Here is a 23,088-nt window from a genome sequence, read left to right as displayed (position 1 = left end):
GACCCAACACAGCCATAAATAAATTAAATAAATAAATAAATAAAAATTTTTTAAAAAAGGCCTTCCAAAATGAAGGGATAAACTTTAAAAAAAAAAAAAAAAGATGTATCTTCTTACAAGTCCCCCTAACTTACGAGGCTCAGCATGCCACTAGCCACAGGCATGGCGCCAGCTAGCTCTTTGGGCATCCCCAACTCAACAGCAATCGGCTTCCGACTCATCAGGGTAGCGGGGAGAAGGGAAGAGGTGCAGAGTTCAAAGGTGGCCACTTCCCCAAAGAGGTCTGCAGGCCCGAGGGACAGTGAGGAAGCAGTGCTACTGGCAGAGGAATGACAGGAAGCAGTGCCACCACCAACCGCCACAGAACACACACGCCCCTCTACCAAGAGCAGCACCCACCACAAGGACAAGTTACTTGTGAGATGAAAGGGAAAGTGACTGCCCAGGAGTCAAGGGGCAGACACACCCCACCTGCCCTCACCCTGGCTTCTCCCAGTCTTGAACCTGCGCTGGTAACCGGGAGCCCCGCCCACACGCTGCCAGCATTCTGGGCAGACTGGAGCTGTGAGGCCTCGGATGGGGCATGGTGCTGGGGGAGGTGAAGAGGCAAAAGTTCTTTAAAATCACAGACTTTCACTCTGATCAAAAGTTACTCATATAATACGATGGTCTTAAAATTTTATTTTGCATGGTGGTATACAGTCTGAATGACTAGCGTGCAGTCCAAAGTGGTTTTTATAATCTTTGCTCTTCAAAGCGGTGTTAGTGCTGCTGCAGGGCAAAGTTCTCACTGACAAATCACATTCGTGAAACGCAGTCGAGCAGGGAGCGCTGATGCCATATATTACAAAGTGGCTCTAAGGAGGCCATTCCCCGACTTCTCACAGCAAAGGGGATCAAGAACTAAAAGTACCTTAGAAAATCAAAGGGCACTGAAAGCACCCTCTTACATAAAGATCAAGCTGGTAAGTTATTAATCCATGGTGCTCAAAAGTGAGAGAATTAAATAGAAGGCTAAAATCTGGTGAATCTTCTCACTTCCTCTTCTTGGTGGAATACAGCTTTTCTTCAAGTGGGACTGGGACGATCCCTTCACACTCTTTCACTTCCTGGGTCAGAGGGTGTTTTACAATATTTGGTCTAATCACATCAATGTCTCGAGACAAGTGCTCCATTATGCCTTCAACAGTTGTTGTCGGTGCGTAAAAATCCACCAAGAAATACCTGCAATAAAATAAAAATTTGTGAATATGCTGCATTCTGAAATACAGCAATCTCACTATTTTGGTCAATGTTTTTGTTTTACTCCTCTCCACATACAGACACCAACTACCCACAAACACACATACACATCTTTGTCAAAATAGAAACCGCCAGCTGACCAGCTAAACCGAAGTGTAGTAGTGTGCCCGACCTCCCTTTTCCTACGGCCTTTCCCATTACACTCCACTGAATTTTTCAAACCATTAGTTGATGCTTTTTGTGAAAACATCTATGAGTCTTCTAATATTCCAAAGGATTTTACAAGTGACTTAATGCACCTAAGAGATAGAGTAAGAACCATCAGCCATACTTCATAAACTAGAAAAAGGTTAAGAAAGGCCTGGGACTCATCCAAGACTATCCAGCACATTCAAGAACTGACAAGGAACAAAAAGAAAACTACTTGAATCTTGGGTGACAGAAAGAATTTAACATTCATCTACTCAGACCAGACTAATACAGACAGACATCTCATACAGCTACTGGTCTTCAGTCTTAATAACTTTAACAGTAGTTAGCCGTATGCCAATGCAAAGGAAGAAGCGTCTCTATTCCCTGCCCACCCCACCCGTGCTCTGCTGCAAAAGTTGAAGCCTCACTTGTACTGTTTGGTTTGGACCACGGTGTTGTTAAAGGACAGTTTTCAGGGCAGTATTTCAGAATTCTACAATGTTCCAGCTGGTTCAGATGACCTTTGACACCACTTATTTGGTTCCAGCCACACTCTCTTCTCCCAAGCATATTCCCATCCTAGGTCTTTGCACTCTTTGTGCCTCTGCCAGAAATATTCTTCACCTTAGTTCCACAGAGTTCATCCCTCACTTCCATCACGTCTTGTCCAAAAGTCACCTTGTCAGAGAGCCCTTCTGCCCCGCCCACCCAGCCTCATCCCTCTTACCTCCCTTTCTTAATGCTTTATTTTTTTCCCCATAGCACTTGATCACCGCTAACACAGTGTATATTTGTTTACAGTCTGTCTCACTCCACTGAAATATAACTGCCCTAAGAAGAAGGACTTTGTTGCTACATCCCCAGCAGCTTGAGCATAGGCTAACGTACATCAGGTCCACAGTAAGTATTTCACAGTGGTGTGTTGGCATGAAACGTGGAATTCTCACAGAAAGCAGGAAAGACCAAATTAAAAATGAACAAATTCAGCAAGGAAGAACATTATTAGAAAAAGTATGGCATTTTGTGTAATTCTACACAAGGAGAGGGTTCAAAACTTGTAAGAAAAATTCCCAACTTCCCATGTGACCATTCACAAGCCTAGTGGGAAAGTTATTCAAGTAAAAATAATTAAAAGTTAAAGCACAGAAAAATATATATCATGCAAAAACACTAATCAAAAGACAGTTGAAGTGGCTACAGTAATATCAGACAAAGGAGACTTCTGAACAAAAAAAATTATCAGGGGAAAAAAGAGACAACACTTAACGATGGGCTCACCAAGAAGACACAAAATTCCTAAACGTGTACGTACGGATAACAGAGCTACAACATACAGAAAGTAAAAATTAACAGAACTGAAAGGAGAAAGAGACAAATCCACAATTATAGGTGGAAACTTTTAACATTCCTCTCAGTAATCAAAGACCTAGTATACAGAAAACCAGCAAGGTTACAGAAGAAGCAAACACCACCCTCAACCAACTGGATCTGACATTTATAGACCCCTCCACCCAACAACAGCAAGATACACATATTGGTTCTCAAGGGCATACAAAACATTTACCAAGGATGACCATATTCTGGGCCATAAAATGAGTTTCAATACATCTAAAGGGATTCGAGTCATACAGAAAAATCTTGAGAAAATCCCCATATACTTGGAAACTAAACATACGTCTAAATAACCTATGGGTCAAAGAAGAAATCAAAAGGGAAATTACAAAATACTTTGAGTTGAATGAAAATGAAAACAACACATCAAATTTGGAGAATGCCACTAAAGCAGTACTTAGCAGTAAACTTACAGCACTAAACATCTACGTAAGACAAAAGAAGGGCCTCAAATCAATGACCTCAGCTTCCACCTTAAGAAACTAGGAAAAGAAGAGCAAATTAAATGCAAAGTAAGACCAAAAAAGAAAATAATAAAAATCAGAGCAGAAATCCCTGAAGCAGGAAAAACAATAGAGAACATCAGTGAAACCAAATACTAGTTCACTGAGATCAATAAAACTGATACAATTCCAACTGGATTGATCAGTAAAAAGAGATAAGATACAAATTACCGATATTTGGGAATGAGAAAGGTGAAACAACTACAAAGTTTACAGATATTAAAAGAATGGTAAGGGAATATCATAAAAAAACTTTTGCAATAAATTGACAACCTAACTGAAATTCCTAGAAAAATACAAACTATCAAAACTCACTCAAGAAGGAACAGATGACCTGAATAGCCCTGTATCTATCAAAGAAATTAAATTTGTAGTTAAAAACCTTCCCACAAGGATAACTATAGGCACAAATGGTTTCACTGGCAAACTCTACCAAATGTTTAAGAAAAAAATACCAATTCTGATACAAATTGGTCTGGAAAGTAGGACAACACTTTTGAACTTGTGCTATGAAGTCAGCATTACCCTGGTACCAAGACCAGACAAAGACACTAAAAGAAAAGAAAAAAACAGACCAACATCCCTCATAAACATAAATGAAAAGACTCTAAACAAAATTTTAGCAAATTTACTACTATAATATATAAAAAGGACAATATATCCTGACCAAGTAGGATTTAGTCCAAGAATACAAGATTGGCTTAACATTTGAAAATCAATGAAAATCACCATATTAACAAACTAAAAAGAAAAACCATGTGATCATTATTCCAATAGATGCAAAAAACAGCACTTAGCAAAATCCCATATCCATTCCTGATAAAAACTCTCAGCAAGCTAGGGAAAGAAGGAATCTTCTACAACCTTATAAAAAGCATCTTTGAAAAACCTACAGCTAACATCATACTAACTGGTCAAAGTCTGAATGCTTTCCCCCTAAGAACGGGAACAAACAAGAACGTCTACTCTCACTACTTCTATCTGACATTTTACTGAAGTGCCTTGCCAGTGCAACAAGGCAAGAAAAAAAGAAGTAAAAAGCATCCAGGTTGATAAGGGAAAAGTAAAACTGTCTTTATTTGCAGATGTCACGATCGTGTATACAGAAAAATCTGAAGAAGTTTATGGAAAAGATACCAGACTGTAAGTTTAACAAGGCTGCAAGATACAAGATCAATAAACAAAAATCAACTGTATTTCTATATACTAGCAACAAATAATCAGACCTTGAAATTAAATATTAAATATTCAGTGATAAGTCTGACAGAAGATGTGCAAGACTTGTAAATTAAAACTATAAAACATTGCTGAAAGAAGTTAAAGAAAACATACATAAATGGAGAGGTATACCTTGTTCATGGGTAGGAAGATTCAACTTGTTTAGTTGTCTATTTTCCCAAACTGACGTAAAGAGTCAAAAGAATCCCAGTCAAAATCCTAAGACTTTTCTGTTAGAAATTGACAACTGATTCTTAAGTTCATATGGAAATTCAAAAGACCAAGGACAGCCAAAACAACTTTGATAAAGAATGAAGTTGAAGGACTTAACACTACCTGATTTCAAGACTTAACTATAAAGCTATGGTAATCAAGACAGTATGGCATTTAATATAAAGATAAGCAAATAGATCAATAGAATAGAGAGTTCAGAAATAGATCCAAATGCACAACTGATTTGTGACAAAGGTGCAAAGGCAATTCAGTAAAGAAAGGGTAGTCCTTTCTACAAAAGGTGCTGTAACAATTTGATACCCATAGGCAAAAAAATGAGCTCTCTGATCCATGCTTGTACCATATACAAAAATTAACTCAAACTAGAACACGAATCTAAACATAAAACACAAAGCTAGAAAACTAGAAGAAAACAAAGGAGAAAATCCTTGTGACCTTGGGTTAAGCAAAGATTCCTTAGACATGACACCAAAAGCACAATCCATAAAAGAAAAATTTGATACTTTAGACTTCATCAAAATTAAAAACTGCTCTTTGAAAGATACTCTTAAGATAATAAGAAGACAAGCCATGCACTGGGACTTGCAAACTCATATTTGATAAAGGACTTATTTCTAGAATATTAAAAACTCTCAAAGTTTAAATAAAAAACCAATTTTTAAAAATGGACATAAAATTTGAAAAGGCATTTCACTGAAGATATACAATGGTGAAGAAGCATATGAAAAGATGCTTAATACCACTAGTCATTAGAGAAATGCAAACTAAAACCACGAAGAGTTACCTACTAGAACGGCTAAAAAAATGACCATACCAAGTGTGGTGAGCATGTAGAGGAACTGACACTTTCATACACTGCTAGTGGGAATGCAAAATGATACAACCAACTTTGGAAACCAGTGTGGCAGTCTCTTAAAAAGTTAAACATACACCTGCCATTATGATCAAGCCATTCCATTCCTAGATTTACCCAAGAAAATTAAAGCATATGCCCACAGAACAACTTCTACATCGATGTTCATAGCAGCTTTACTTGTAACAACCCGAAACTGGAAATAACACAAATATCCATTAACATGTAAACTGATAAGCAAACTGTAGTATATCCATAAAATGGCACACTACTCAGCAATAAAAAGGAATAAACTATTAATACATACCACTGATGAATCTCATAATAATTTCGCTGAGTAAAAGAAACTAGAGTAAAAAAGAGTACATACTGTCTGATTCTATCTAAATAAGATTTTAGAAAATATAAGCTAATCTATAGTGAAAGAAAGGAGATCAGATGGCGGATAAGTGGAAGGAAGGATCACAAGAGGCAGGAGGAAACTTTAGGGGTGACCAATTTATCATCTTGATTGTGGTGATTTCATGGGTTTACATATATGTGCAGTTTATTGTGTGTCATTTATACCTCCACAAAGCTGTTGATTTTAAAATGGTATGTAGAAGTTGAATGAGCAGGACTTGGTGAATGACTCGATACAGAGTGGTGATGATGAGGAGTAACTACAGCTGATGAAGACGCCGAGGGTTTTTCAAGAAATGAAATAAAAATGCCAATTCCTCCATGACCTGGCAAACTTCTTGATCACTGACTTGCACGTGTGCTCAATGATGAGACCACCATTTGGGCTTACTCTGAAAATTACACACCAACCTGGCCAAATCTTCCAAGGTTTAATTCTACTTGTTTATTTCTACTCCACAAAGCAGGCACTATGGTTGCAATCACCCAACTTAAGAACTGCTCGTTTGTTCAATGGTTAATTATTGATTACTTACCTTGAGTAAGGCTCTGAATTAGAGCCTAAAAAATAAGTGTAATCGACCTTAAATTACCTTCTCCTTGCCAACCCCCAGCACTTTTCCCACTCCTCCAACCCCCAATAATTATGGCCGTCTGGTGGCCAGGGCTGGGAACGCCCTCATTCAACATGGCCTCCAGCATCTCTCTTCCCTTTTTATCCATTTGTTCTTTCACCCAGTGTACATCAAAATGTCTTGCCTAGCTACCATGGACAAGTTATGACCTCACCCTCTGTCTGTTAACATCCCACAGTACTTCATTCTATAGCGGCAGTTTTTCTTTAAACACATATACATCCTCTCTGAGCTCCTTCCTCTTTCCTTGCTTTACGTCTAGCTTCCATAGAAGTGTCTTCCTCTTTTGCTTTACTCCACTTAAAGCCCTGATAGCCGGAGGTAGTGCACTGTGAAATGCCATCTATTACACAGGGTAATGTATGGAGGGAAATGCTTAGCGAGGGCCTGACATGCTCTGGGCACACAGCCACCCCGGCAGTTACCACTGCCAGCCCTGTAAATGCTCCACATCCCCTCCCTCCAGAGTACACAGGTGTCTCTTGCTCTAGTGAGTTAAGCCTGCCCCTCTTTACGGTCAAGTATTCAAGTTACTCAGATACCACATCTGGGGTTCAGCAAGCATTGTCTTCTTCCATTTTCCATTCTACTACACCACAGAGGTATTTTTGTGGGCTAGCCTCTGAGTCTAAACATGTTTCTAAGAGAGAGCGTGTTTACGATAGCCAACAAGCAACTCATCTGCCCGCAAATCAATTCTCGTGCAGTCTTCCTGAGCAGTACCCTCCATACACTGGCATTCACCAAATAATGCTAAGAAATAACCCAAAACTTTCTGGATACCATTTTGTGATAAGGGTAAAAAGAATACCCAAGGATGGAAACTAGAGGCCAGATATTATTTCAGAAATGAAAAGGCAAGTGTCTTAGATAGAACTTTCTTTTAAACAGTTCCTGAGGAAGAGGAGGAGGAAGTGGAAGCTCCACTCCATGTGGCAACTCAGGAAGTGCAAGAGGAAGTGGTGCTGGGTGCTGGTGTGGGCCCAGCAGCCTTCTCCCCAGCAACAACCAGCAGTTTTCAAAGTGGTTTCCTACACATTCTCTCCTTTGAATTTTATAATGATTAAGTCATTAGTTCAAGGTCACTCAGCTACTAAGTGGCCTCAGCCAGGATTCTAAGAGTACATCTTTTGACTCCAGGACATAAGAAGCCACAGAGAACTTTGGGATCACTGGGTTACAGAACCCCAGTGAATGGGGAGAGGACCGTGAAGACGACGCAGTCCAACCCCTTCCGCTGCTTTCCAGGGAACTGATCTGCACCAGGTCACAAAGGGAGAGGCAGGATCCAGACTACAGACCCCTCAGCTCCCACTCTGTCAAATACATCTCTTGCTAGCCAGCAACTGGCATTCTGCAGGTTCTCAAGGATAAAGAAAAGCACTAGAAAAAGGTCTGGGAACCCTAAGCTTGGCTTCAGGAGGCTCTGTTACTACCAAAACCCCGCCAGCCTTTACCTTCTTTTAGCTACTCTGCCTTCCCTCCACCAGTCAGGACACTCATCCAGCAACCAAACCCAAACAAAAGCACTGGCCAAGATGCAAATGGGTTAGTGCCCACAACCACAGCTGTGACAGTCACTTCATGCTTATCACACTGTTGATCTACGCCTGGGGCTCATGTGGGCAAGACTGCTTCTACTCCCATGCTCCTTATTGCACTGTGGAAATTTCCACAAAAAGGAAACACCACCAAGACAGAGAAGGAGCTAGGAGTGGCTCAGAGATGGGCAGATCTTACTGTATTCAGAGTTGAAAGCTAACCTTACATTCACAGTTGACAGCTAACCCCTTGGACTTCCCTCGTGGCGCAGTGGTTAAGAATCCGCCTGCCAGTGCAGGGGACACGGGTTTGAGCCCTGGTCCGGGAAGATCCCACATGCCGCTGAGCAACTAAGGCCACAACTACTGAGCCTGCACTCTAGAGCCCGCGAGCCACAACTACTGAGCCCGCGCGCCTAGAGCCTATGCTCCACCACAAGAGAAGCCACCGCAATGAGAAGCCCGCGCACCGCAACAAAGAGTAGCCCCTGCTCGCTGCAACTAGAGAAAAGCCCGGGCGCAGCAACAAAGATCCAACGCAGCCAAAAATAAAATAAATAAAATAAAATAAATTAATTAAAAAAAATAGCTAACCTCTTACCTCCACATCTCCCTTCCAGGGAACCAAGCTGTCCCTCCCCACTGTGAGAGAAACAAGCAGGAGTCCAGGACAATCTCTATCTGCCTTAGCAGCCCAAGCACACAGGTCAGTAGTCCTTTATGGCCTTCCCACACAGGGATGCACTGACCAATTCTTGGTTACTGCCAGGATATATTCTTCTTCTCACTGATTTATCTTGGGCAAACTTAACCAGTCAATGAACATCTACTATGGGCAAACCTCAGGAGACTAAAAAGATGAGGTACACATGGCCTTGACCCCCTGGAACACTAAGTCCAGCTAGGGAGAGAAGTCACAAGGGCCACAGTGCTAGCAGAAACCCAGGCTTCCAAGACCTGCACACGTCTCCCAGTCCCGCAGGAGACTGTGGAAATGACGCGGCGGTCGTGGACACCTGACTCCTAGCTACTGGGTTTTTCTTTTTTCTTTTTTTTTTTGAATTTCATTTTATTTATTTTTTTATACAGCAGGTTCTTGTTAGTTATCTATTTTATACATATTAGTGGGTTTTTCTAACCACAGGTGACCTAAGGAATGACAATGAGAAGTGAAGCCCAGAAACAGCCTACTTGGAGTTGTAGGTCTGGGCAGCTTCTGATGCCTGCAAGGATCCCTTTCCCATGACAGCACAGGTCCATAACAGACCTGTAAAAACAGGAATTAGGTTGACAAAACGACCTCGGAACTCCCTACATCCCACTGAAATCTGCCATGGAGAAGCCATTCTGAAATTCAGACGAGCTGCTGTTCAAAGGAAGGGGGCCAAAAGAGGGGCTCAGCATCTCCAGAGGCATCTGCTCCACCTTTATCCCACAGTGAGGTAACAATGTCTGCTTCTCCCCCTAACCTAGCTACGCAGAATCAACACACAAGACCAAACGTCGTCACACGTCTAACACGTAGACTCGTATCTGCATTCTCAGGATGAGCTCCTCACTCAAGGTAGTTTACAAATATGACTATCATTGCAACTGCCTAGACATGCCCAAAAGCTGACATTCCAATAAGGGAAAAAAAAAAAAAAATCAAGTTCTCCAAACAGCCAGTTTTCCAATCTCCACATTTAATCAGTGATTAAATCAATGTATGAACCAATCATTTTGGAAAAAATCCAGTTTAGCGATCTCAAATCTAATTACAGTCTACACTCCCAGCACCTTCAACCACATGTCCAGTAGCACCAGTGAAATGGTTCTGCACACCAGGTAGCCAGGGTAAGCACTGCTCTCGCCTTCAACACAAAACCCAGTGGTGCTGACATTTCAAGGTGTATTGTCCCACATGTGGTTCTCATTACAGAATCACTTCACCCTCAAGGTAGACATCAGCTTCTCTCTTTTCTATAGAAAACCACTTGGATTTTAGGTGGCACCAACTCTGCAGAAGTAGAAGCAAGGAAATGATGGATACCGGCAAGGAGAGAAAGGACAAAAAAGGTTTAGTACACTAGTGCATTTCTCATCACAGAGTCCCATGTTCAAAAGTTGGAGGAACAGGGAACCATCTCCGTAGGCAGAACTGCCCACGTGGTCTTGAAGGTGGCAGTTAACCCTTTCTGTATTTCTGAAGACACGCACTACAAAACTCTCCACTGCATGACTGAAACCCCCCAGAGATCTGAGAAGACGCAGAGAAAGGGCTCGCCCAGGACAGACCGAGCCCAGTGCCGCCAAGCATTCTCCATGCCCAGCTCGGCTTCACGAGGGAGCCAGCAGCCCTCAGCGTCCTTTCTGCCCTCCTCTCGGGGCAACAAGACCAGCAAACCACTCAGTGGCCTCCTGACACAAGGCTCTGCAGCCTGCCAGCCCTCACCGCCGCCCCCCCCCACCCCGAGTGGCTTCTTGCAATGCTCCTAAACGCTAAAGGTTGTATTTGGTTTTTATTTCACTTCTGTCTTCACCCTACAGTTACAAGTTGTCCATAGAAAGTGCCTGCTTGAATGTGAGTTTTCTTTGTCTGTCTCTCTCCGTCACACACTCACTCACAGCCTCGCCCTCCCCCTCGCAGACGAGTGGAAATTTCCACTGAAGCGCTCAGTGGCTCCCCGTGAGTGGGGTGGGGGAGGGAGAGGAGAGGGATTTGCAGCCAGGAAGCCTCTTCAAGCCTTTTGGAACATAGGAAACAGATCCGTTTGAGTGCCAGTTCCTAGACTGTATCGGTTAAACCTTGCTGGATTCAGGCTTCACTGAAGCAGTGAATTATTCTCCTTAAAACCAAGATAGCCTCTGCATGGAAAAGCCCCATTCCTTTTTTAAAATCCATTGGGTCTCATACATTTTAAAAACCACCAAACCTGCTGCAGAATTCTTACAAATCTTGGGACCCTGCCACTAAAAAGAAACCTCCAAGGCCACACAGCAGCCCTGCCCTGAAACCCCATCGTGAAGCACCTACACACAAGAATGGCGTCAGGATGCTGGCCTGGACTTAATGCTGGCAGGAAAGCACAAGAACATGGAAACGTTAGCTAACGAGAAAACTACACAGGAGAATCAGTCTCCTCTAGAGAGGGTGCCAGCACTCTTGGAGTTAGCTGCAGACACATTTGGAGAGCAAGTCAGTAAAATTCCACTGATTCACCACGGAGCCAGTTATTTTTATCTTTCTGCTTACCCGTAAACAGAAGGGCGTCTTACATGTAGACCAGCAGATCTTTGCTATAAGCACCTATTCACATTTTAAATGCATGAGGGCAGACAAAGGAGGGACAAAACAGGCAAGAAAAACCTCCTTCACTACTTAAGAGTTCTCATACACACACATTCTGAAGTCAGCCCAATCGCACTGCAGTGAAAGCAGAGGTGGTAAAAACAGTCAAAGCAATCTGGGGCATCCTTTTACAAACAGGCACAAGCCCATCGCTGCAACATAGACTACGGTTTCTTCTAAGGTTCCCCCTCCGGCACCAGAAATCCCTCTCAGTCTCAGTCCAGCCCCATCTAGTGGAAAGAGAGCCTTAAACCAGTCTGTGCAGCCCTGGAGGCAGATGCTGAGGCAGTTCTGGCAGAGGGTGACTGATACTATGAGTCAGTAAAAACCTGCCCCTTCTGAGCAAGGGTCTAAATGAGCACTTACTCCCTTCTGCCTATGTAACACTGTCCCCTTGTAGACACCAAGGGACACGGAAAGAATTTTCCACAGCAACAACCTTGCCTTTCCCAGAGAGCTGATGAGGGTACAAAGGTGAGCATGTGAAAGCACAAAGGAAAGACAATCTGGGGGGGCCCTCAGGAGACCAAAGCAAATCCAGAGCTGAGAATAAATCCCAGCCCCTCTAAGACCATCCCCACCCCAACCCCCCACTCTACCCCCAGCTCCTAATCATGCTCCAGTGGTTTCCAGGCGCTGCCTCGTGAAATGGGTGGTGAGTGAGGCCAGAAGCCTCCAACGGGAAAAACGGTCCGAAGACCCAACCATCCCAACCTGGCCCAAACAGCAACAGGGCATCCGGTCAACTCTTCCCTGTCCCTAGGGGACATAAATGACTCGTCCAATTCTATTGACCCTCAGAGATTATGAGTTTAAGTAAGTTTCTGTGGATCAGCCTGGGAACAAGTTGTTCCAATGGGAAAATAGGTTCCCAGTTATAAACAATAAACCTACAGACAAATTCCTGGAATGTAACCTGTTCCCAAAGTCAGGACTGACTAAGTTAATATCTGGAATATAATGATGATATTTTTTTGGCATAAACTGGTAACAGACTTGATATAATAATAAACACCAGGTACCACTTTCAAGGTACCACCTCCTCCTTTTGGAAAGCTTCCCAAATAACCCTAAAGTAGCACTATCTCTCCTACCTAAGCACTCTCTCAGTCCATTCTTCTTTCGGGCAGGCCTACTTGGCATGTGTGTAGCAGGGGTATGGATTTGGGGGAAGGAGGTGAGATGGGAGGCAATCACTCAACATGATGGAGGTAACTGCAAGAGAGACGCCTGGTTGTCAGCCTCGGTCAGAGGGACCGTTCCGTGCTGGGCCCCTGTGTTTACACCCGCCGCTTGGCTGGTGCCTAGGTTAGCCATACGCAGGCATGTCTTTGATTCAAGTGAAAACTCCTTGAGATCAAGAACCACAACGATCATAAGAACCATCCTGAGACCTAGGAATACCACCAGGATATACCACTTCTTCCCACAAAATGTAAAAGCGACACTTAAAACCAACAGCACCACAGTGCAATGTGGATTCATGGAGGGCATCTAGGGCTCACTTGTTAGCCAGCTAAAAAACTGGCTCTCAACATATCAACCTCAGGAGTCAAACCAGTGCCCCACCACAATTACAGATACGTTTCATGGCCTCCAGGGCTGTTTGAAAAGAGCCAAAAACTTCTGAACGCTAATAAGTGCATAACACACAAGTCCACCCTGTTTCTTCTCAACCACTTCATAAAAGTGAACCTTCCCAGCACCTAACACACCCTGGCACATAGTCTCCTTCATACATGCTTGTAATGCCTTCTGTGGCTATGTCAGTGCACAAAAAGAACTTGACAAGTGAACAGGACGCCTACTACAAACATCACTGGGGTTAGTGACCATGGGAGGACCGGCTGCAGCTAAGGGAATATCAGACTAAACTTAAGCTCCACAACGCAGCCATCTGACACGCCACTCAATTTTAAATCTCCAAACCAGGGAACTCCCAACTATACTAGCCCCTCGTCTCATTTACCAAAAGCCACTGTGAAGAACATTAATGAGTGTTACAAAAACAAAAGTAACATGGTCAAGCAAAATTGACAAACTAGGGCATCTTATGGAAGGGCTTCTCACCATTTATACGCTAAGGTGTGTTGTGAATTTCCAGAAGGATTAGATCGTGCAAGGCTTCCCATATTTTTTTTTTTTTTTTTTTGGCCGCGCTGCACGGTATGTGCAGCATGTGGGGTCTCAGTTCCCTGACCAGGGATCAAACCCGCGCCCCCTGCAGCGGAAGCTCGGAGTCTTAACGCTGGACTGCCAGGAAAGTCCCTTTTTTTCCACTTTTTTTTTTTTTTTTTAAGGCTTCCCACATCTGACTGATCACACACACCCTCCATTTTTGGTGGAGCATATCTGTATCACTAGCATTTCAGAGACCACACTTTGGAAAACACTACCTCAAGCAAATAAATACCAGATACTGATTTATCCTCAGAAAAGCAAACTTAAAACATGAACCTCCCACACTGGGGCTAGGCACCACCTTTTTCTGTTGATGTATAATAGACACAGTATGATATATTTTAAGGATGCTGCTTCTCCTTCTCTGAGGAGTCTGAAAGTAAAAACACAAACAAACAGAAAAACCACCCAGAAATAAAATCCTTAACTATAAATGAACTAAGTGACGGCAACACAGCCCTTGGTGGGGCACCGGCACCTTGTCAGGAATCTGGAATGTAGGTCTGGTGTTGTCAGCAGCTCTGGCTTGATTCCAGGTGAGCTCTTCCCAGATCTGAGTTTATTCTATCCATGAAGGAGAAGGAGTACCACCCTACCCCAGCACCGCACACAGAGGCCTGAAAACTAGATGAGTTAACGCGGCAGTTCTCAAAGCGTGGCCCTCACAGTAGCAGCAGGAGCGCTACCCACGCACTGTGAGAAATGCAAATTCCAGGATGCTGGTCACACTAGCCCTCAACAAGGTCGAATCCTCTACTTGGAAAGGGGGCAGAAGAAAGCATTCCTACTGTGCATCCCTGAAAGCGCATAATGAGGAAACTGCCTTCTCTCCCTGTTCAGTGCCTTCCATCACAGAACCTGGCTAATAACTCTTGGCCAAAGTTTATATGCTTCTCTTAAAAAAAAAAAAAAAAAAAAGGCAAAAGGATTCATAGCCTTGCTATTAAAACCAAACCCCTTTGTTTGGTTTAAGTTTTAAAAAAATGTTATACACACAGTCTCCATCGCTTACTGTTGTTATGATTGTGGAGAGGAATAAGCCACCGAGCATTTCAGGTTGCCTAGCAACACCTCAGGCACACTCTTCAGAGGTGCTCTCAAGAAGCTGAACACTAGCACAAAACAAGGTGAAGCAATAAAAAGAAACGTGCAGTCTGTGCCACATCTCGGCAGAAGGTTTACAAGCAGTAAGAAAGCCTGGTGTGAGGTGTGACTTTACTCGGGCCCATCACATGTAGCAAACCTGCACAAGGCTGCTCGCCCCACATGACTAAAAGCAGCATCATACAACACCCAGTACTGTCCGCAGAGCACATCTTCAGAGGTTATTTCATTTGATCACTGTGACAAAGTGGATGGGAGAACGACCACCTGAGTTCAGTATCCAAGGAAGCTAAGTGACTTGGTCTAGGCCGCACAGCTGGGAACCCCAGAAGGAGAATCAAGTCTCCAAGTCCTGGACTTTCCCTGCTATGCTAAAAACTGATTCCCATTTCTCTATCACCTACTTCTAGGAAACCCAACAAAATAAGATTCTTCCTCCAAACCAGAAACCTTGGGCATAAGTTTAGAGAAGCGGCAAAACAACCCAACAAACAAACTGACCTCGAAGAATTTCTACAAAGATAGGTATCACTATAAAATCAAATCCTTGACATGTTTGAGGAACTTGCTATATAATACTATGTGAGAAAAAAGTCCCATTACTTTTGTGACTAACATTGTGATTAAAATTGGCTGGAATAGGTAAAACCATTTTCCTATTGGGGATTTTAGGCTCTGGTTATACACATTAGTAGTAAGAGGTACATTTTGCTTGTTATCTGCAACCTTTCATATTTACAAAGGAAGCACTGAGTAGGTGGACAACACATTGCTCAATGAGGTGTTTTAAAGGCGAAAGTTAAAGAAATGCCAGGGGAAAACAGTGCTTAAGTTGACGAGAAAAGTTTCCCACAATCAAAAGCTTATAAATAATGTGTTACTGCTGGCATGACCTCTTTTGGGGCTCTGATTAGCTTATTGTGGGTCAGCATAAATGCATCCCATCTGCAACACAACATGGCTGGGGTACGTACCTGCACACCACCTGGCACAGTGGGGATCTGACTATGAACGTCTAATAACTCCTGAGATGAATTACACAGCGCTCCTCACGGAGCCCACCAAAGGCACGTGTCCAGTGACTCACGAAGGACTTACCCTCCCCTGGTGTGCCGCTGACTGTGGGCGGAGATCCTGTAAGGAAGCGCACGCTCGCCCAGGTTCTCCAAGTTCCTCACCACAGCCCCTCTGTCCATCAGGGTTTCTAGTGTACGCTTCAAAGCAGCAGCGGTCTCTGGCTGTTTTTTGTTTTTGTTTTTAAAAAGAAGAAAAAAACACATCAGAATCAATGTAAGAACTAGAATGATTAAGTGTGGTCAGTTCCAATCATAACAGCTCTATTGGTAGGGATCTTTGGGTAAAAGCAACAGAAACTACTTTTGGCTAACTTAAAGTTTAAAAAAAAAAAAAAAAAAGAGAGAGAAAGACGACACATTTACAATAAGGATATGAGATAGCTCACAGATACGAAGGAAAATCTGAAGCAGCAGGCCTCGGAGAGTTCAGGGACCAGAGCAGCTCCAGGGATCTGGGAGGCAGGAACTAATGAGTGTTGTCTTCAGAGCACCTTGGCCAGGATGAATCAGCGCCAATCACTGTCAGTCCTTGTAGCCCATGATTCAAAATTCAAATTCCAGGGAAAGAGCATCCTCTTGGCAGGACACTTTGATTGACCATCTCACCAAAACCATAGACAGCCAGTGGGAAAAGGGGTTGTCTCCCAAAGAAAAACTGAGAGATTGTAACCAAAAGGGAGAAAGGATGAGTAAGACCCCATCTCTGCCCGCATGGAGCTTACAATCTAATAAAGACATGAACTCAAAAACCCACATAAGAAGACCAGAAGGCAGAACACCGGAAGTGACACAGGGACCAGAGCAGAACACCAGAAGTGACATAGGGACCAGAGAGCTCATGAGAAGAGAAAGCACATTCAGTTGGAAGAAGGGTTCCATTAAAGAAAGCGGTCTCGAGGGGAGCCCTGGAAAATGACAACGGGAGATGCAAAGAACAAACAAACCAAGCATTGAGTAAAAGAGCAGAGACAAGAAAGTATTGAGGAAACAGCTAGGAGTCCCATCCGATGAAGTTCAGGACAAGGAGGACTGAGAAGTTAAGATTGTAGGTTGGGTCCAAGTATATAAACAATCAATATCTGTTACTAAAAAACAAAATTGAAACAATATAAAATCCCATCATCCAGAGAAAAAAGACTTTAAATATTTTGGTGTATTTCCTTCCAGATAGCCCTCTATGCACGTGTATACACCAAAAACTTTTGGAAGAAAAGACACTTTGTAGCGGTAAACTTGAGAAGACACAACTAACGGAATGTGGAAAATGAGGGAGAGGCGTGGCAAAAGAGGGGCACCAAACATGGTGGCTGGGAGAATGGGGTTATTATTAACAGCTAAAGGGAAATCTGGACAAGCTGGCTGGGGACACAAAAGACGACTCTGGTTTAGGACATGCTGAGTCTGAGATGCCCACAGTTCCTCCAGGCTGACCTCTCAAGATATAAACCTTAAGCTCAAAACAACAGGGCAGGCTAGAATTACACATTTAACAGTCATCTGCAGAGAAGGGCTATCTGAAACCCTGGAAGGAGTGAGAGCACTGAGGGAGGGTGTGGGGCGAGAAGGAAAGAGACCAACAACAGAACCCGGGGGAGTGCAAACATTTGGGGGCGGACAAGAGGACTCAAAGTCAGAGAAGCAAACAGCAAAAGGAAAACCAGACCTGCCTTGTCACAGAAACTAAGGAAAGAGGCAGCCTCCAGGATGACAGGATGGAGATGAAGAAAGAAACCACAGCACGTGACTGCACGGTCACTTAGCAAGATGGGGCTAAAAGCTAGATTGCAAAGGTAGAGGTGAAGGAAAGAGAAAGTTCTAGAGCCTGAGGGGCAAACAAGTTTGAGTAAAATGTTTGAGGAGAGAGAAAACACAAGGAAGTTAGCCGTTAAAGGGGAATGAACCAGTCGAAGGATGAAATGTAGGATGTTTTAAATGTCATCATCGATGGCCAACATGATTTGCTGCGTAACTGCTACGTGATCAACACAGATCTAGTGTTTTATTGGTACATATTTAATCTTCACCACACACAAAAAAAGGGAGCCAAGAAGGTTGACAGATTTGGAAACTGGGCCTCTGAGAGATGTCCTGACTTTGAGATTACATGACAGTTAACAAGTGGAAGAGCCTGATGCAAAGAAAAGGAACACTGACAAAAGTCAAATCGGGGGAGGAGGCCAGAGGACACCTTGGCAAGGAAAAGAGTACTTCTCCTCAGACATAAATGAAGAAATGCAAGCAGAGAAATCTTCACTGCAGGAGCGAACTTCAGAAAAGGCTACCTTCCAGTGGCTCATTTTGGATCAAATGAAAAGAAAACTGCAGAGCAATTTTAAGTGTGCACTCTAGTAACTGAAGAAAATCCACTATATACCTGTATATTTTCTTTCTGACAAATACTGCTAAAATGCTGTGAATGCACTAAGTACTAGTTTAAGGTTTAGAAATGAAATTTCTATTTTTATTTCATATTGTAGCCCACTAGGGATTTTTAAAATTCCTACTGAAAATTATGTGTATTTATATATTTAACCAGCCTTATGATAAACAGAAACTTCCTGAAAACAAAAATAAGGGCCAAAATCTCTTTGTATTAAACACTAACTAGGTAAAAAGTCTATGGCAATTTCTCATGATTGTAAACAAGTATGTTTATATAGTGCTAAATCAAACAGAGCCTAAATTCTTCTCACATTTCATTAGTTCACAGACATTTCATCAGTATTTTGCAGAAAGCTCATTACTAACGGCAGGGTAGTATTTCATTTCATTAAAAATGCTATTTCTTGACTCGGTATTGCATCAATAAACGTATGATAAGTAGATGAACAGTGTATCCAAATAAAGAATGGGTAAGGGAGAACACACACACGCACGCGCGCGCGCGCGCACACACACACACACACACACACACACACACTTTGATTACAGTCTGCTGATTAGCTACCCAAATCGTAAATTTTAACTCAGTTGTGCCTGATTAAAAAGGAATATATCTCAATGCCTCTTGTTTAACTTCCAACTGAAGAGTTTTACAGTATGAAACATGGCGCACGCTCTTCTGAAGTAAGAGCTTGTGTAATAAAAGATTTGCTTCTGTCCAAAAAAGGGGAAAGGCTACCTAACAAGAATGTAACTTGGGGAAATATCAAAACACATTTTAACTTCGGCATGTCAAGGCCAAATTGCAGACTGAATGGCCACATTCATTTCACTGTAATTCGAATTACCCAAAAGTTTAAAAAGATGAAGGGGGGGGTGAAAAGACTTCCCGTGTACTAAGGGAGCTGCTCAACCTGTCCCATATACCTACCACATAACTCTTAAGTCAAGGGTCAGCAATCCAGGGCCCGTGGGCCAAATCTAGCTCACTACCTCCTTTTGCAAATAAAGTTTTACTGGAACACAGCCAGCTCAGGCATTTACATATAGTGTCCATGGCTGCTTTCATGCTAAAAGCAGACTTGAAATTACAGCAGAGGCTACATGACCCTCAAAGTCTACACTAGTTACTATCTGGCCAACCTCTGCTCTACAGTGTAATGGATTGAGGGAAGCTGGCAAGGCCTCAATCCACTCACCCTAAAATGTACCACAGATAATACCATGAGCCTGGGCCACTGAGCTACAGACCGTGAGTTCCCCATGGGATGGGTCCTCAGGTAGAAACACAGGGCGCCAACCTAATAAGGAACATCAGCCTGACTGTTCAAATCAACACAGGATTCAGAAGGGATTCTACAAAATCACCATTCCACCCACCAAGCTCCTAATCTAATCAATCCAGGCTTTCAACTTCCCTCACTGGTGAAACTTCTAAGTCTATTAAAATAAAAATTGTAGGCTTCCAAAAGAAAAAAAAAAAAAAAAAGCTCTGCTCAACACAGCCCAATGTTCGATTTGTAAAAACATATGGTCTGCAGGAAGCACACGATCTTGCTGGCGTAATTCTCATTTACAAGGTCTCTGAACCCTTTAATTCCAACTATTCTAAGAGAGGTTGTGCGCATGTGCTCCTTACGGGCTTCTCTCACCCCGTCTGAAAGCAGCTCCTTAAGACTTTCCTCCAACCCACCATATGTCAATGAAACACAATTCTGTTACAGCACAGATTGGAGAGCCAAAAACGTTCACTTGGACAAAAAAAGTATGGAAAAGAAACAGTGAATGAATGTGAACGGGAACTAGGAAAACTGGACTCCAGTCGCAGCTCCTTCACTAATGCTATGCAACTCTTTAAATTATTAAATTTAATAATAACTTACTAAAATTTATCCATTTAAAAGTTGTGCCTCAGTTTCCTCATGTGCTAAATTAGTGGTTCTCAACAAATTTTCTGTCTCTATAAGCCTCTCACAAATAACATTTATGTCACAATTCTCAAAATATCCTGGGGGCACAAAGTTTTTAAAAAGTCTCTCTCTTTTCTTCTGATATCCTCATCACCCCAAAGTGCCCCGCCCACCTCGGGGACTCTTTATGTCATTCTCATTTACTTCTACACAGCAATTCATGAATATCCTTTCATCACGGGAATGTAAGCTTCAGGAGAGCAAGCACTTTTGTCTATCTTGTACACAACTGTACTCCCCAAATCTACAAGAGTCCATATCATGGAGCAGGCGCTAGAAATGGTCATTGAATAAATTAGCGTATCAAATGTACCTCCCCAAGAGGGTCTCTTGCTTACTTACTCTCATTTTCCCCCCTGAGGGACTGGAAGTTTCCTCGTTTCTCTAATACAATTTGAAGCCACCTTTCATATACAACACGCCTCACTATCAGGGTAGTGACCGTAATACTGAAGCAACATTACAGTACTAGCGCTTTTCTGTTTCTTTCATGTAGTGCCGAAACGCTGTTAATACCAATACTACAGTTCAAAAGAATCCAGAATTCATCTAATAGAGGTGAAACTAAATATTTCATGTATTTCAGAAATATAAAGTACAAACATACATAAACATAACTGTTAAACTTGGATTGTTCTAATTATTTGTGATAAGACATAATACTATCCAAAGAATTTACACTAAACAATACTTAAAAAAAGAAAGTTCATCCTAGACAAAACTAAAACCGAATTTTGATCTTATTATTACTAATTACTGGACCTACTGGTGTTCAGGCTACAAAAGAAGACTTAGGGAAAACCCAACAGCTAACTTCAAATATTTGCAGGGCTACTATGTAAAAGATAGGTATGTTTTATTTTGATTGGACACTGAGAAACTGGAATCAAAAGGTAAAAATTACAGAGAGACAGAGCACTGATGTATAAACAAGAACACATTTCTGAAAATTACAGCTATATGAGAGTGAAATAGGCTGCCTTGTAAAGAACTGACCTTCCCATCACTCGAAATGCAAAGATGTGGGATGACCATCATATCAATCTTTGCACCGGGTGGGAGGTTAGACTTTTCGACTTCTAAAGCCCCTGCTGAGATTAAATTCCAATACTATTCTGGCACCACTCACTCATCATTCTGAAGGACATTCTGAAGTGAAACCGCCTTTTTACAAACACTACAATTGCATGGTGGTGAGGAATACACTACTAGTAAAGTTTGGTGGTGGTGCCTAGATTTATATGAAGGCACCAGCTGTTTTACCCACTATTGCTTTTGCAGTGATCCCCTGAAAAGGTCTCTGGGAAGTCCAAGGCTCCTCAGATCACATTTGGCAAACTGCAGTTCTAGGGATTCTAATGGGCAAAGTTTCTATAAAAAAGAATAAAGAGCAAGGAGGTGAGGAAAATAAAAGGAAGGACATCTCTACTTGCCCCTCAAATAAAATCCCCATTCAGTAAGGTTATTTAAGCTAAGAATTCATGGGAATATCATAAACACCATCGGTCAATGACCAGTGTTTAATCTAATTAAACTTATTTTCATCCCAGAAGAGAAGCTTTTCAACAAAATTATCTTGTAAATTAGACTCTCTGGCAAAGACAGTTTTGAACCAGTGGCCCTCGGGTGAACCCGGCTATCACCACAACACCCTCACGGCCCACCACGAAATGAAAACCACATAAAATCCACAACATTTAATGGCGTGAAGCATCTACCTACACCTCACCCTTCTCACTCTACAAAGAGTAGTGCAACTCCCAGCAGCAAGTAGGATTTAGGGAAGGCAGAGCCAGGTCAGAAAACTGTCAAAACCTGTGAAAATGTAAATGTAAAAAAGCCTTTCCCAATCGACGCTGCATCTTAATTCCAAGGTTTATCTCCTTAAGAAAATTCCCTTGAAATTTACATTTCCAAATAGAGAGAATGTACCTGGAAATTCTGCATTGAGAGTCTCACAGCAATTTGAAAAAGAAAATCTGTGAGCACAGCTTTCAACAGAAGAACCAGCTTCCAGGGAAAGCTCTGTCACTAGCAGACCTCAGTTGGAAGAAGAGAATGGACACCACCTACCTCAAAACGTGTGAGGTGCCAGCGCTGCCTAACATCTACAGAGCCCAACTTTGGGAATGATTCCATGGGAACTGTTTTATCAAATATTTTTATGACTCAGTAGAACCTCTTTGCCCCACAATTTATTGAATCAAGAGCTGCAGTCCTCCCAGGAATTAAGGATAAAAATTACTAAGCACAGAAGCTATTTTAAAAATTAGAATAAAATTCAGTAAGGGCAAGCCTAGAACACTAAAAAAAGTAAAGATACATAAATACATGCTGGAACATGATTATACTTACCTATAATGGACTATTATACACTATATAACTTGTAGGTAAGTGACTAGAAAAGTAACTCTTAAAGATTTTTTAAAGGTCAAAGATAGAAAACACTTGAGATCTTTTAACTGCTCTACTATGCCCATGAATCATTAAACCATTTATTTTAAAAAATATAAAATAACTATGAACAAAGACTTAACAGACTTTAAAAAGCGGGGTAGAGGACAGGAGAAGAAGAGACGGGAACCAATACACATCAAGTGCACTGGGAAAGTAACAAATACTTTAATGAGGTGAAAAACTGTTTCTTTTTATAAGCCACTGTTGTGTACTCTGCAAACCGAAAATATCTCAAAATTTTAAAATAATGTTAAATACTGCAAATTCACAGTTCAGACATATCAAGTGGTCATTTAACCGTTAAAGCAATAGAGCCCTAAGAGTTGCTGAAGCATGTACTAAGTGAAAAGCACTCATCATGAATATGATATTCAA

At 42.1% G+C, this 23,088-nt stretch overlaps 1 protein-coding gene across 1 annotated transcript in view; it reads right to left on the bottom strand.

Annotated features, from left to right (window-relative positions):
• Positions 1-661: 661 nt before the first annotated feature.
• MRPS6 (mitochondrial ribosomal protein S6) overlaps positions 662-23,088 on the bottom strand; it is a 64,501-nt gene continuing 42,074 nt past the window's right edge. Inside the window, exons 3-4 of the mRNA XM_068545699.1 lie at positions 15,927-16,066; positions 662-1,224 (exon numbers count right to left, since the gene is read on the bottom strand). Of these exons, the coding sequence (XP_068401800.1) occupies positions 1,035-1,224; positions 15,927-16,066 (330 nt within the window). The 3' untranslated portion in view covers positions 662-1,034. The remainder of the gene's footprint in view (positions 1,225-15,926; positions 16,067-23,088) is intronic.

This window comes from Eschrichtius robustus, chromosome 6, assembly GCF_028021215.1.
Source record: "Eschrichtius robustus isolate mEscRob2 chromosome 6, mEscRob2.pri, whole genome shotgun sequence".
Taxonomy (NCBI): Eukaryota; Metazoa; Chordata; class Mammalia; order Artiodactyla; family Eschrichtiidae; genus Eschrichtius; species Eschrichtius robustus.
Note: the sequence above shows the minus strand (reverse complement) of the source record. Positions and strands in the feature narration are given on the sequence as shown.